Here is a 15,380-nt window from a genome sequence, read left to right as displayed (position 1 = left end):
ATGGTGCTCCTGGAAGGGCTCAGTGAGGTGAGGGGTGGGGGGTGCTAGTGTTGTCTGCCATCAGCATGACTTGGGTGTTGTTTTTGCCACTCTAGCAGGAGGGCACCTTGAAACAGAGGGCCCCAGGACCTCACTTTGAAAAAGAAAGGGAGAAAACAACACTGAGCAGGTGTCCTAAGCCTAGCCTAGGAACTGAAAGCACTGGTCACGGCCGGATATGCATGTTTATGGTCTGTCTTAGGTGGTCTCTGCTCACAGGACCCAAAGGTGATGGGGCCCATGTGAAAGCAGGAGGTGTTGGTTGGGAGGCCTCTCACATTGGCCAGAAATTTGGGGGAGGTGGGGATAGAGGTAGGCAGTCCAAATTAATCCAACACAGCCTCTGAGCTTTGGGGCTGGAGAGTCAGGCCTGAAGAATGGGGTTGGGGAAGGAGTTTGTGTGGCCATTATGGGGAGTTGATACAAGATTGAGGGAAAGAAGGATGGGCAGACCAGGCGGCGTGGCTAGTCTGTGTCTGAGGGCAACAGGGGACAGAGGAACAAGGGGACTTGAGAGGTATATAGTCACAGAGGATCTGGGGAGATGAGGAACCCTGTTCTCCATGGGGCAAGCTGCAGCATGACTGTGGGAGACTTGGGTGGGCGGGTGGGGGGGCAGAAGGGTTCCTTTCCTTAGCTGGAGCCAACCAGACACTCTGCTGAATGTCTTCCTGGCCATCGCCGTGGACAACCTCGCCAACGCTCAGGAGCTGACCAAGGTGCGTGGGTAGGGGCACCACCTGCAGCCCAGGACGGGCAGGGAGGGGCAGGCGGGGCAGTGTGTGTGACTCTGGATGAGTCCAGAGAGCCACGACAAGGGCCGGTCCAGGGTTAAGGACCCATGTAACCACCCTCCACGGGCATCTCCTCAAGGTCCTAGACGGGCAGAGGTTAGGCTGCCATTCAGATGTGTGTGTGTGGGGGGGGGGGGTTGGTGCTGAGGAAGCGTGAGAGATGATGTGCCAGGAAGGCAGATGAGCACAAGGGCAGCTTCTGGAGAATCCGAGACCTGGAAAAAATGGCCAGAAAGGCAGGGGGAGTTATGAAGAATGGAAGATGCAGCCCAGAGAGTTCTAAGAAGTGAGGGGCAGGCTGCACCAGGCCCCTGCGCTCGTCCCTGGGAGGCGAGGGGCCCCTGTGGCCAGTCTGGAGTGTGCATGGTTGAGCTCAGGCAGTTAGCCGGCAGCTCTGTCCTCAGATGCCAGGCCTGGCTGGAGCCTGGAGGAGCAGCTGCTGCCCCCTTGTCAGCTTGTTTGTGCCGCAGCGGGACAGCCTCTTCTCCTGGCTGTGCCTAGCGGGTGGCATCTAATACTCTCCTCTTGTCCCTGAGCCTGGTGGGGGGTGTGATTATACATGGCTTCCCCTGTGGTTGCCTTCCCAACGACACAGCCCCCTGCCTGGTCACCTTCACCCTCACAGCCGTGGACAGTGTAGCCCTGGCTCCCAGGAGGAGGGTCCTGCTGCGTCGCTGGGCCACCTGAGGGGAGTGCTCCCCTGCTGCAGAAACCCCACGTGCTTGCCATCTTGGCTGAGCATGTGGGCTGCTTGTGCACCTGTCCATGTCCATGTGTGTGTGCTGGAGCTCACACCTGTGCACATTCCTCTGTGTGTCTGACACAGTCCTGCCCTCACCATCTAGCACATCCCGACTGTCAACATCATCTCTGTTCCGGGGTGAGCTTGACTTGGGCTTTCCCTGAGGAGGGCAAGTTCAGGACGTTTCTGCAGTCAGTATGGGTGTGTGCAAATATGCCACAGTGCTTCCGACAGGTGTCAGGTGCCCTGCTACCCTCCTCTGTTCTCTGGGAGGAGTGCTCCAGGGGGAGGCAGGCCTATTCAGTGTGTCTGCCTTAGCTTCTGCTCAGACTTCCTCTTCTCTGGGCCCAGGCCTGGGCCGTGGTGGTGCCTGGGGGTACAGACGCCTACCCTGCTCTGGCTGCTGCCTCCTGAGGACCTGGAAGTCCCACTGGCCTGCTCATTCCTGTTGTCCGCCAGGGCCAACACTGGGCTTTGCCATCTAGGAGTGGCTGGAGAATGACTGTTCCTGGCCCCAGGCTGGGCTTCCGGCGGGCGGTGGGGTCAGGGGGATCCCCTGCATCCACAGAACATATCTTGGTGTCAGGATTTCTGGGACCACATGAAATGGGGGTGCCCAGCAGCGTTGGTGGTCTGGGCACCAGCTGTGTTGGTGCAGGGGTGAGCTTGAGCTTGAAGTTCTCGCCGCCTCTTCGGGTCGTGCTGTGGGTGAGAACACACCAAGGAAGCGATGTCCTCGGGGCCCTGTCTCCATGCAGAGACACCCTGTGAGATGTTGGACCAACTGCCCTTATTCAGGAATCATCTTTCCCTGGGAGGTGGAGCAGGTGGAGGCCTGTGTTAGGCTGTGGGGGCATTTCCTGGACTGGCTCTCCTTCCTTTACATTCCCACAAATGTATTACAGTATTACATTCTTTTCAAAGTGGAAATAAACTCTATGAAGTCTGTTTGTAGAACACCTGTCCTCTCTGGCCAGAGGGCTGTAAACCAGAATGGAGCCCGCGGCTTGAAGAAGGACCTCGATAGGGGTGTTCTGTGGTAGATGGAGCTTCGCCTCCTCTCTGGGGCCTGAAGCTTGAAGACCTCTTCGCTGTGGTGGGAAATCTGCAGGCAGCTAACAGGGGTTTTAATTTTTGCCATTTTGGGGCCTCTAGGATAAGATTTAGGGATGTTTTGGGCCACAGTGGGAACACTAGCTTCCATGGAAGCCAGGTGGGCCTGGGGTTGGGTTTGGGGGAAATAACAGTGGTCTCAGCAGTGTAAGTGGAGGACGTGGAGGCCTCGGTTTCCCTCCACGGGCTCATGGGCTCAGCCCGGAGCTTTTCATCTAGATCCTAGAAGCCGAGCATGTTGGTTTTGCCCAGTGACGTGGGGTCGGGGCCAGAGGGTCTGCCCAGAAGTCCACTCCCCTTCCCACGGAGGGGGCAGAGGCAGGGCAGGATATCTACACCTGTGTCAGAGAGCCATGGGGGTCCTTCCCACAAACTTGGTCGGGGAGGGGATAGCATCAGGCATTGTAAGTGGCTGCCATGTGTTGGGGGACACAAGGAGGGACTGCTCACAGCCACGGCTAGGGACAGGTAGACAGATGTGATCCGACGGGTCCTGGTAGGAAAGCTCAAAGGCTGTGAGGTAGCTATGCCTGACCCTCGCCCGGTGACAGTTCCTGTGGGTGATGCTGAGCCAGGACCTAGGCTCAGGGTGCAGAGTCCTGCCCCTTGACCTTGCCCACAGTTGTGGGGCAGAGGCTGGCTTTGTTCAGGTGAGACAGGTGCCCCTGAGGTGTGGGGGCAGCAGGTGGGAGGAAAGGAGGGCTGGGCTTGCGTTTTGGCAGAGCCAAGTCCAAGACACCGTGGGACACGTGTGCAGGCAGCAGCTGGGTCCTTGTGGCTTGAGCTCGTGTATGGCGTCGGGGCGCAGGCGCAGGGCTGGGATCACCAGCTGTGAGCACCCTGGGACTGGCCCATGGCAAGAGGGTGCTGAGGCAGGAATCCTGTGGAACACGGCCCGGAGCAGCAGGTACAGGCCGCCAGAGGGCTTGCGTGGGATTGGTGCTCGCTGCTGGAGCCTGGATGGATTGTGCTCACACAGGGGCTGCTGCCTGGCCCACCGGTTCAGAGGGCAGCAAGGACTCCTAGACCGTGGAAGGAAGAGCTCCAAGGCCAGCTGCACACCTCTGTCTGTTCAAACAGGATGAAGAGGAGATGGAAGAAGCAGCCAATCAGAAGCTTGCTCTGCAAAAGGCCAAAGAAGTGGCTGAAGTGAGCCCCATGTCTGCCGCAAACATCTCTATTGCTGCTGCGTAAGGCTCTTGGGGGTGGACTGCAGGGTGGTGGGGGCTGCTGCAGAGTCTCTTGGCTGGGCCCCCAGCAGGGCACTCCTTCCGGGGGCTTCCTTGGAGCACCTTGTGTTGGCTGGAGCTTTTTGGGACACAGCCTCCCCCAGGAGCTGTGATGAGAGGGAACGGCTCCCCTCCTGCAGGAATCTGTGAGCAGAGGGTTCATCAGGAAGAGCCTCCATGGCTTCTCCCAGTTTGAGTTGGAGCAAGGTGTGACGATGCATGGTCCTCCCATCATGGGTGGGATCGGCTCTGATTAGCCCCTTGAGAGTCTTGGGTGGCTCCAGAGCTCCTAGCTGGGGCAAAGACTGTGAGTCAGGGGTAAGGTATTGATATATCTATTTTATAATTTTCTTAAAGTTTGTTCATTTAGAGAGAGAGAGAGAGAGAGAGAGAGCGAGCAGGGAGGGAGAGAGAATCCCAACCAGGCTCCGTGAACTCATGAACCGTGAGATCATGACCTGAGCTGAAACTGAGTCAGATGTTTAACCAACTGAGCCACCCAGTCGCCCCTCCATACGTCTGTTTTCTGCACAGCTTTTTAGGAATGTATTTTGTGAACCGAAAGATTCTAGGTGGTATTTCAGCAGCCCAAGAGACTTAATGCAGTTTCCTAAATTGTCTTTGAGGTTTCTGTGTTGGGACAGAGGTCAAGGGGAAGCCTTGCTGATGAGAAAAGGTGAAGGCGGGGTTGAAGCTTCCTTGGGGAGGCTGGTCATCCCGAGGTTCAGCTGAGCTTGAAGGAACGTTGCAGAACCACATCTGGAGGTCTTAGGGCCTTCAGAGTTGGGACAGCCTAGGGCCAAAGGCTGCAGTGTGCTGAGGGAGGTCACCGCCGGGGGCAGAGAAGGATGGGAAGGGGGAAGGAAGGTCTGGCCTGCTGTCAGCGTGGCCATGAGAGAGCACAGAGAAGCTCTGTCTTTGTGGGGAGCTCGCTCTCTGAGCCAGGCTGAATCTGTCTGGGGCTGCTGGCTTGTCTTCAGTGCCACCCTACCCCACCCTACCAAACACCTCCCATTTCCCATGTGGACCCCCCCTGGTGGGCACCAGGAACAGCCACAGGTACGTCTGTGGTGACACATGCATCTGTGCTGCTGAGTGTATGTGCCGGCATGTGGATGTGTTTGCTGGGAGTGTGGGTGTGCAGGTGTGCGGGAACGCGTGTGTCTGCTTGTGCGTGAGTGTGTATCATAGCAGCCCCGTTCTTGTTCAGCAGTCCCAAGAGTGACGACCTGTTTTCTAGGAAGGCCTTTGCAGAGGACCTGCCCCTACGCCAAGCAGGAAGCACTGGCCTCTGGGGGAGAAGAAGCCAGAGGAGATCACAGGCCCCTGGGGGGCCCAGGCAGGGGTGCAGGGGGCCTGCGGGGAACCAGGCAAGACACAGCAGTCATTTCTCAGACAGCTGCTGGGGTGCTCAGGGTTTAGTTGCCTCTGTTTTGTTGTTTGGCTGGTTCAGTGACTTGGTCGGCTCGGTCCTGGGCTTGCTTTGAGGAGGTTGTGGTGACCTGGCAGACGGCCCCTTCTCCTGAGCTTTGTAAACTACTGGTGGTCTGCCTTAGCAAGGGCGGCAGATGAGCCTTTGACTTCTTCATGGGCCTTGTGGGTTTCAGTTCAGCGTTTGCCCTCTCTGCTCGCTCTGGAGGTGAGTGTGCTGTCCCGTGGGCCTGATGCCTGTCAGAGCCGCCTCTTCCCTGGGGGCATGTGGCAGGGCACCCGTTCCCATCAGGGCCGAGATCTCAGAGAGGCAAGTGCCGGGGCCCTCAGCACCACCACACAGAGCATGTCAGGCCACCAAGAAAGGTCTGGATGCTCTTCCTCTGCCCCTGTCCTCATCTGGGGATACTGCTATGTAAGAACAAGGCTGCAGACTGGTAACCCCGGGCCGGGGTACAACAGCGGCTGCTGGCCCCATCTCCACTGTGGTGCTTCTTTTCTCCTGGGCGGGGTTCCTGGGGCTGCACAGGTATTCTGCCTCACAGCAGGTCCTGAGCTCCGTGTCACCTTGTCAGCCAGGCACGTGTGTCCCCCTGCTTGGGCTGTAGGTCCCGCGGGTTCTCCTGGGATGTGGCTTTGGGTTGCTGTCCTCTGCAGCATGTCCTGGTCTGCTGTTGCCGGACACGGCGGTCGGTCTGACGTGATCACTGAAGATCCCACACACTGGGCGGGGTCTGAACTCCCGGGTGTGTGAATGTCTGCTCTCCTCTTTGTGTGGAGACCACTGAGCCCTGGAAGCTGTGGCTCAGAGCCCCGGTGTCTGTCTGTCCTCTGTCCGCTGGCCCCCCTCCCAACTGTTTCTGTTCTCCTGGGGAGTTGTGTTGGGTAGACGGGCAATGCCTGCTTCTTCCCCACTGCTGGGGTGGGGTTAGAGTGAAGCGCCTGAGTGACACTCGCCGTGACACTCCCTGCAGCCGTGCCGTGTGGTCTGTGCAGGGGGAGGACTGGTCCAGATGTTCTCTGTGACGCCTCGATGCTGGGTGGCCCTTCATGTCCTTGGTGTTTGAGAGGCTCTCCTGGGCCTTGTGCAGCCTCACACAGAGCCTGAGGGGAGAGGGTTCCACGCCTCCTCAGAGGGGCGTCCCTGTCCCTTGGAGTTGGGCTGCAGCCCCAGGTGACAGCCACTTCAGGCCCCTGGGAGGGAAGGGACGGTAAGGGTGACATGGCCCTCCTGGTTCTCTGTACTTTGTCACCCTTCTCCTCACCTGGACTTCTGAATGCTGGTATACACACTCACTCACACAGTTCACTTACCTCATCGGAGTCACAGCCCCCTGACGCTCACTGTCATGCCTGTTCGTGCTCATACGTGTTCATACTCACCTGGTTGGTCACTCACACGTGTTCACACTCACATACGCACACATGCTCACTGATAACCCCACACTCATTCACACACTCTCGTATACTCACACACCATCCACGAACTCACGTTCAGTCATACACTGATTTGCACACTCACACACACACGTTTGCACCCAGGACCTGCAGGCGAGTGAGTTGCTCTGGGCTCCTCACAAATGTGTGTAGACTCGGCCTTGAGAAGGAGTTGCTGGGAAGCCACCTGGGGAACTGCCTTAAAGGGGAATGATTGTGGAGATCTTTGGTTTCTCTCTGTTGGTTTTGGAAAAGCTTCCAGAAAGTGCCTGGGAAATGGCTGGAGGTATACCCAAAGGAAGTGGGTTGGTCATGTAGCCTGTTAGCCCCTGGGAAGGGTCGTGGTGAGTTGGAGGCATGTGGTTTAGAGCCTGGGGAGCCGATGGGGTCAGGTGGGCTGGGCCAGAGCCAGGTGGTCAGGCAGCAGGGCCCAGGTGAAGCAGCAAAGGGCAGGTGTCCCGTGCTGGCTGGCTTTGCTCCCATCTTGAAGGCAAGGCGAATGCCTAGGTCATCCCACCACAGCCCCGTGGGCGTGGGACACCAAGAGGCAGGGGAGGGCCCTCTGGAACTTCGGACAAGGGGTGCTGGCTCTCTCCAAGCCGGCTGCCCTTCTAGGGGCCTAGTGTGCTGGGCCGTAGCGGATGGGCAGCAGGACCCCGGCTTCTCTTCTTTCAGCCGTGGTGGGTGTGCTGTGTTCTTTTTTAGCGCTGCTTTTCTGCCGGATGCTCTTTCTTTCTCAACTTCTCTTTTCCCCCGAGGTCTCGGCCGGTGCCCATTCTGATGGAAGCGTCCCTGGCCTCCTGCCCAGATTTACACTGCAGCCTGCGCCCTGACCTGACGTGGCTTAAACATGTTCTTGTCCTTTAGAGCCCTTTCTGGTTTTCTCACTTTTGTTTGTTTTGTCTTTTGCATGTGCAGTTTTGTAAAGCACACGCGAGGTGCTGCATCTCACAGCTCATCTGTCTCCAGCATAAACTCACCGTGAGTCGCTCTGCTACGATCCCCGTCTGTGGCTTCGTGACAGCTACATGCGAACACCTCCCTCCACCCCTAACTGCTTTTCCACCTCAAATCACTTGCTTCAGGGGCAGCTCCGGGAAAGCCTTCTGCAGCTGGCGGGGGACAGTGGGCACGCTTCCCGACGTCCCTGAGTCCTGTTCACGGGCATCAGCCTCTCTGAGCTCGGCCCCTCTCCTCTCCCTCCTGGTCGTCTTGTCTGCTGTCTGTCCATGTGCTGTCTCTCTGGTGTCTTCAGCACCTTCGCTTCTCCTGAGGTGACCACCCCTGGGCACCAGTGGGTGCTGTCTCCTTACAGTTCCCGTGACGGAGAGCGTTCATTAGGACTCACAGAGGACATTCACGGGGTCCTCCTTCCCCACTCCTTTCTCACTTGGGAGGGGGTGTATCTATGACCCTTAGGAAGTTGTGCCAGCAAGATCAGAGTTGCTGTCTCATGTTAGATCAACCAGAGCCTGAGATAGAGCCATAGAAACCTCAGTGTGGCCCTCCTGGAGGTGACGCCAGTGTGGCGGGGGAAGTTGTCCTGGGAGGCTTGCCCCCAGGGGCTTCCTCCCAAGGGTCAGACCAACCCCTGCAGGTGAGAAGTCCCTGGAGTGCCTGGGTGTAGTCAGTAGGTAGCCGGGTGCCTGCTTTGTGTTCTGGTGCTGTGGGAGCCCTTGCCGTCACTGAGACACCTGCCCCCTACTCAGCCAGCACAGAGCCGGGTTCAGCTTGCCCGCAAGCACTTGGAGCTGCTGGCTGTTGGGGCCTGATGTCTCACAGGGTAAGAAAGCTGGATCCTGGATGAGTGCTTCACAGGGTGGAGTAAAATGTGCACATAGGTATTGATGGTGTCACAGTCGGGGCTGCTTCACGTTATCAGCGGCTGTGGGTAACTGGCTCTCTCAGCCCAGAGACTTCAAAGCAGGGCCATACCAGTGAGGCTTCTTTTTGGGTCCTACAGGCATCTGCAGTGCCTGGGTCAGGTGTGGCCGAATAGGGCTATACCAGCAAGCTGGGGTCGAGACATCACGGGAGCAGCTCCCCCATGTGACTCCTCAAAGAGCCTTTTTAGACAAGAGCTTTGCCTGGATCATTGTCACCTGTGTGTCAGACAGTTGGCCTGGCTCTCGCTCTCGTGTTCTTGCCACTTGTGAAGTCGGTGGAGAGGTGCAGAGAGACCAGTGGTGGCCAGACTGAGCAAGGACAGGGCAGCAGCCAGGTGGGTGCAGGCTGACCCAGACACCAACAGGGAGGAGAGGCCTGGCACGCGGACTCAGAGACACATCCAGAGAGGAAGTCAGCAGCATCACCGGTAGGTGGTTGCAGACAGTTTCAGGCGGCACTAGGGCCCAGAGAGGCAGAGAGACCCAGCAGGAGCAGGGCCCCAGAGGGGCCACGTGACACAAGTGTTCAGTGTCTTGCTCCCCTGGGAAGTTATGAGAGGAGAGGAGTCTGCCAGCCCCGTGGCACCCTCCAGTCTCGCGGGTTAGCTGGTTGCTGGCAGAGGAGGAGCTGCAGCCCAGGGTGGGCCTGAGGGCACAGCCATGTCATCACAAGCTCATCCTCACCGGAGCTCCCGGCCACTCCGAGTCGGAACGTTGTTCCCACTGTCTCTACTGCCTGTCTGTTCTGACAGAACTCACCTCCCCGCCCCTCACCGTCTTGGGCTGTGTCTAAGTGTGTCTAACACTAGCCCTGCTGCTGCTGTGCTGTCAGCCCTCGTGGGCTCCTATGTCTGAGGAGTGACCCTCAAGGCTGTCATCCCTTTCACGTGGTTCAGCATTGTTCAGAGTTGGGTCCTTTGTTTCGGTGCCAGCCTGGGATGGGGTAGGTCCCCTGTGGCTTTAGTCTGAAGCCAGAGAAACAGAGGGTGGTCGTGTTGCAAGGCATCCCCAGGAGCAGGGCTGCATGGCTTTGGTGTGTCAGAGGAGGCAGCTCGGGGCCCGGGGTGGCAGTTGAAGCTGTGGGGTAGCAGATGGCCAGAGAGGCTAACAGTTGCCCACCCTGTGTTGCCCTGGCCCGTCTGCCACATGGGCTCCCGGGTGAGGCACAGACAGTGTACTCTTTTGCCTTCACACTTTTGAGGCACTGCCCTGGAAACGGCTCCCCACACTGGAGCCCGGACCTCACTTCAAAGGGACAGGGTTAAGCATCGTATGCTTTGTGCAGGCCAGCTGCAGGGACTGGGCTTCCCCCACCCGGTCACCTCTGTCTTTGCAGGTCAGCATGGTGCTCAGTGGCCCAGGGCCCTGGAGCTGGTGGCAGGGTTGGCCTGGGGCCCCTCAGGCTGTCACTCTAGGCTGTGGTGTCAGTACAGTTGGGGTCTGGCCAAGGCCTCATATCTTTAGATACCTTTTCTTCTGGGTTGCCTTTGCATGCATCTGATCCTGGCTCCGTCAACGGCTCACCGTGGGGCCCTCTGTGAGTCGCAGCCTCTAGGCTCAGTGTCTTCATCTGTGAAACGGGGACAAGAGCAGCACCTAATTCCTAAAGGTGGTTTTGGGGGTCGGATGAGGTGGGCATTGCAGCCGGTAGCACAGTGTGGCCCTCGAACAATACAGGTGCCACAGCCGGCATTGTTCTTACGCTGCCACCACCACCACCGTGGTGGGTCCAGAAACCTCCAGAGGCTGAAGGAGGAGAGTCTGGCCTCAACAGAGGTTTCTGCTTGGCTGAGGTGGGACTGGAGTCGCCTGCATTGGAACCCTTATTCAGCGAAGACCCCAGGATGCAAAGGGCTTCCCATGTATCCTGGGCTGTGGAGCCCCACATGTAACCATGTGGGTGAGGCTGGAGGGTGGTCGAGGCCTTTGGTAGGCTGTGCAGTGGGGGCTGAGTCTGGAGCACAGGCCATTCCTGGTGCTGGAGGGCTCCTCTCTGTGCCGGTGGATGAAGGGGGCTCCCTGTGGAGCCAGGAGAAAGGAGGGCATTGAGGACCATGGGAGGAAGCATCTCCAGCCCTCGACCTGAGTGCTGGGCTCCTGGGAGCAAATGGCCGCTGAGCCCAGTGGCAGCTGCCCAGATGGGGCTGACCACCTTAGGGAGCAGTCACAGCTTTACTCTTCGCTCCTGTTAGGGCCAGCTGCCCCTGGGCAGCTCTGCTGTATGCTTCAGCGAGGCCCGTGCCCCAGGGCTGCTGCAGGTGGCTCCCTGCCTCCTGCCTCTTCCTCAGTCCTGCCCCATTTGGACGCTGCCCCCCACCTCTCCCCATTTTGGTCTTCCTGGCCAGCAGCCCACCTGCCCTGGAAGCCTGTCTGCCACCTCATGCTGGTTCTTATCATTCCCACTGCCCTGCATCCTGTGGCCAAGGGCCCCTGTGCACCTGCTCAAGGGTGGCTTTGAGCCCCCACCTGGGACACCCCCCCCCCCCGCCGTCAGTCTTTGGGCTCACGATGGGGCGAGGCCAGCGCTGAATTCTTGTTACCCTGGGTATCCCCCACCTGCTCTGCACCGACTGCCAGGGGTCTTGAGGGCTCCTGCCACTCCTCCTCCCTGCGTCCACTCTGCCATCCCTCCATCGCTGCGACCATCTGTGGCTTCCCCTGCGAGGCAGAGAGGTGGGGGGGCGGGGCGGACGCTCACTGCCGGTCTCCCCACAGCAGGCCGCAGAACTCGGCCAAAGCACGCTCGGTCTGGGAGCAGAGGGCCAGCCAGCTGCGGCTGCAGAACCTGCGGGCCAGCTGCGAGGCGCTGTACAGCGAGATGGACCCCGAGGAGCGGCTGCGCTACGCCACCACGCGCCACCTGCGGCCGGACATGAAGACGCATCTGGACCGGCCGCTCGTGGTGGAGCTGGGCCGCGACGGGCCGCGGGGCCCCCCGGGGGGCAAGGCCCGGCCCGAGGGCGCAGAGGCCGGCGAGGGCACGGACCCACCCCGCAGGCACCACCGGCACCGCGACAAGGCCCCGGCAGCGGCCCCGGCGGCGGCGGCGGCGGCGGCGGCGGAGCAGGACAGGGCAGACGCCCCGAAGGCCGAGGGCGGGGAGTCCGGGGCCCGGGAGGAGCGGGCGCGGCCGCACCGCAGCCGCAGCAAGGAGGCCCGGAACGAGCGCGGCCGCGGCCCGGGCCCCGAGGGCGGCCGGCGCCACCACCGGCGCGGCTCCCCGGAGGAGGCGGCCGAGCGGGAGCCCCGGCGCCACCGCGCCCACCGGCACGCACCCGACCAGGGCAAGGAGGGCGCCGCGCCCGGGACCAAGGGAGAGCGGCGAGCGCGCCACCGCGGCGGCCCCCGGGCCGGGCCCCGGGAGGCCGGCAGCGGCGAGGAGCCGGCGCGGCGGCACCGGGCCCGGCACAAGGCGCTGCCCACGCACGAGGACGCGGAGAAGGAGGGCGAGGTCGAGGACAGGGACAAGGAGAAGGAGCTCCGGAACCATCAGCCCAAGTGAGGGAGTGCGCGTGGCCGAGGCGGGGCCCTGTCGAGGGGCGAGGGGCTGGAGGTGCCGGTGGCGCAGGGTTCAGGGGTGCCGGGCTGTCCCTGTTCAGGTTGGCCGTCCCGCCTTCCGTCTCAGCCTCTCTCTCTGCGGTGGGGACAACCCTGCCCTGTTGGGGCGACGTGTAAAATCCTTAAAACCGCGTGGGGATCAGGTTTGCTTGGTGCGTGTCAGTCGTTATTCTAAGGCTCGCAGGAGAGAGAGGGTGTAGGACGAAATCGTTGGGACTGGTTTGGGACACGTTGGCTTGGGAAGATTGGAGAGAGCCTGAGGGAGGCCCGAGGAGGCCACTGGGGGCTAAATGGTAGGAAGGAATAGGGCCAGGCTGGGTGGCCATGACAGAAAGGGGCCTCCCAGCTCTCCACACCAGCTGGCTCGCCTGCTCCCTGGCAGGGACAGGCCATGACTCTGAGTCTGTGAGAAAGCTGGGGTGACAGGAGGCCCCAGGCTGAGGCCAGCACTCTTGGGCGCCTGCCCGGCAGCTGGAAGCCCCTGCTCAGGTCTAGGGTCTGTCTTTGTGTGCAGAGTTCTGTGTGGGGCCTTTGGTCTGGAGGGGCCGCAGGTGGAGTAGCTTAGAGAAACACCCTCTTCTGGGCTTCTTCATTCTGCACATAGTTCCCTTTTGTATACATAGTGTGCTGCCAGCCATGCCTGGTCGTGTGCCAGGGACAGACAGGTTGAGTCGGCCCCATTTTTACTTTTCAGACCTGAAAACACAGAAATGTACAAAGTGATGAAAACCGTATGAAATGTCAGAGTGGCAGAGGAAGTGGTCAGGGATTTATCTGATTTGCATCGGGGCATAAGGAGCTGGGTTTTGCAGACTGACTAGGAGTTTAGGGCTGCATCAGAGTCTGATATGCATTCTTGGTTGCAGGGAGCCACGCTGTGACCTGGAGGCCAGTGAGATGATGGGTGTGGGCCCTGTACATGCACTGCCCAGCACCTGCCTACAGAAGGTGGAGGAACAGCCAGAAGACGCAGACAATCAGCGGAATGTCACACGGATGGGCAGTCAACCCTCGGACCTGAGTGCCACTGTGCATATCCCGGTGACGCTGACCGGCCCTCCTGGGGAGACCACGGTTGTTCCCAGTGAGTATCTCCCCGTATCAGCGGGGCAGGGCCCACCTTATGCAGGCGCAGTTTGCTCTCCCCTGTCCCCCTCTCTCCATGGCAGCCGCTTGGGGACAGAGCATGCCTGTGTGAGCCTGTCTACACCAGCTCGAGACAAAGTCCTTTGTGGTCAGCATCTGTGCCTTGATGTCTCTTTGTTTCCAGTGCCCCCGAGGAGCACTGTTGCTATCACATGCCACTTAAACTCTATTCTCCTCCCTTCCAAAAATATTTGCAAGTCACCAGCTCAGCGCCAGGCATGGTGTTAGAGTGCTAGGGATAGCGGGGAGGAGTGGAACTGTGGGGCTTACGGTCTCATCAGGAGAGCAGACCTCAGGATGGTCACAGCTCTTCATAGTTGTGTGAAAGCTGCTAAGGACCATGTCCCCAGACTTGATGGGGGCTGAGAACTAGTGGGTGAGAAGGAGGAAGTTGTCGGGGTGCTGGTATTCCTACCGACTTACTTTGCCCTATGATCCCTGCACTAAGATCCCCATAGGCCTTTGCCTCAGCCCCTTTTTTCTTCCCCCCACTCACTCACTCACTTACTCACACGTGAGTGTGAGCCTGATTGGGCAGCCACTCCATGCCTGACTGCCTGACCGTGAGAGCAGGAACTGAGGGTACAGGGTGGACAAGATACTGCTCCTGTTTTCAGGCCACTCCACCTTGTAGGGACAAGACGGACAAATACCGTCCCCTCATACTGTGTGGAAGGTGCATAGACCTCTCGTGAGCGCCGAGGACAGAGAAGGCGTTCCACGGGGAGGGGAAGATACCACAGAAGCAGAGCTGACGTGCAAGGCCAAATGAAGATTTAGGTCTCGAGTAGACCAGTTGCCACCACCTGGTGTGGCCTTGTGTTTGCAGATGTGTCCACAAACACAGACACGTGTCTGTGCCTGTTACCTCTTGTCAGGTGCTCTCACCTGGGGCCTGTGAACCAGTGCACAGTGCTAGGTGTGGCAATGGGAGATGGCCAGCTCCAGCTGCTTAAGCTCTCCTCCTTTTTGCTTCCTTGGGAGAATGCTTTCCCTGGCCTATCCCTGGTTTCCCTTCCCATGGGTAATAGTGGGTCTGTCTTACCAGACTCCTGGAAAGCAACCCCCCTGGTCTGAGTCTCTCTGGATAAACTTGAGGATCGGCCCAGGCTTCCCACCTGACTTTTGTCAAGCCCCTCTTCCCCACCTCCTGGCAACCCCTGATCTTTTTTACTGTCTCTGTAGTTTTTTTTGCCTTTTCCAGAATGTCATCGCGTTGGAATCATACAGTGTATAGCCTTTTCAGATTGGCTTCTTTCACTTACCAATATGCATTTCAGGTTCCTGCCATGTCTTTTCATGGCTCAATAGCGCATTTCTTTTTAGCACTGAATAGTATTCCATTGTCTGGGTATACTGCAGTTTATTTATCCACGCACCTATTGAAGGACATCTTGGTTGCTTCCAAATTTTGGCCATTATGAATAAAGCTGCTATAAACGTGTGCAAGATTTTGTGTGAACTGGTTTTCAACTTCTTTGGGTAAATACCAAGGGGAGTAATGGCTGTATCATATGGTAAGACTATGCTTCATTTTGTAAGAAACCGCTGAACTGCTTATACCATTTTGCATTTCCACTAGTAACGTACGAGGGTCCTATCGTTCCACATCCTTGTCAGCAGTTGGTATTGTCAGTGTTCCAGATTTTGGCCAGTCTAGTAAGTATGTCGTAGCATCAAATTGTTTAAGTTTGCGTTTTCCTAATGATGTGTGATGTGGAACATTGTTTTCATATACTTATTTGCTATCTGCCTTTTCCTCTTCAGTGAGGTGTCTCTTAAGATCTTTGGCCCATTTTTTAATCTGGTTGTTTTCTTATTTTCAAATTTTAGGTGTTCTTTGCATATCCCGGATAACACTCTTTTATCAGATTTGTTTTTTTACAAATATTTTTTCCCATCCGTGGCTCATCTTGTTCTCTTGACGTTATCTTTCACAGAGCAGAATTTATTAATTCTAGCTGATACGTTATTTTTCTCATGGATCATATATTTGGCGTTGCAT

At 58.3% G+C, this 15,380-nt stretch overlaps 1 protein-coding gene across 1 annotated transcript in view; it reads left to right on the top strand.

Annotated features, from left to right (window-relative positions):
* Nucleotides 1-15,380, top strand: part of CACNA1B (calcium voltage-gated channel subunit alpha1 B) — a 189,873-nt gene that overhangs the window by 89,263 nt on the left and 85,230 nt on the right. The window contains exons 17-20 of the mRNA XM_047093796.1: nucleotides 691-758; nucleotides 3,769-3,878; nucleotides 11,390-12,169; nucleotides 13,096-13,313. Coding sequence (XP_046949752.1) covers nucleotides 691-758; nucleotides 3,769-3,878; nucleotides 11,390-12,169; nucleotides 13,096-13,313 — 1,176 coding nt within the window. The remainder of the gene's footprint in view (nucleotides 1-690; nucleotides 759-3,768; nucleotides 3,879-11,389; nucleotides 12,170-13,095; nucleotides 13,314-15,380) is intronic.

The sequence above is a fragment of the Lynx rufus genome, unplaced genomic scaffold (assembly GCF_022079265.1).
Source record: "Lynx rufus isolate CCGP_SWC_20201006 ecotype Redwood Valley unplaced genomic scaffold, mLynRuf1.p SCAF_36, whole genome shotgun sequence".
NCBI classification, from domain to species: domain Eukaryota; kingdom Metazoa; phylum Chordata; class Mammalia; order Carnivora; family Felidae; genus Lynx; species Lynx rufus.
This window is presented reverse-complemented; position numbering and strand designations above follow the sequence as displayed.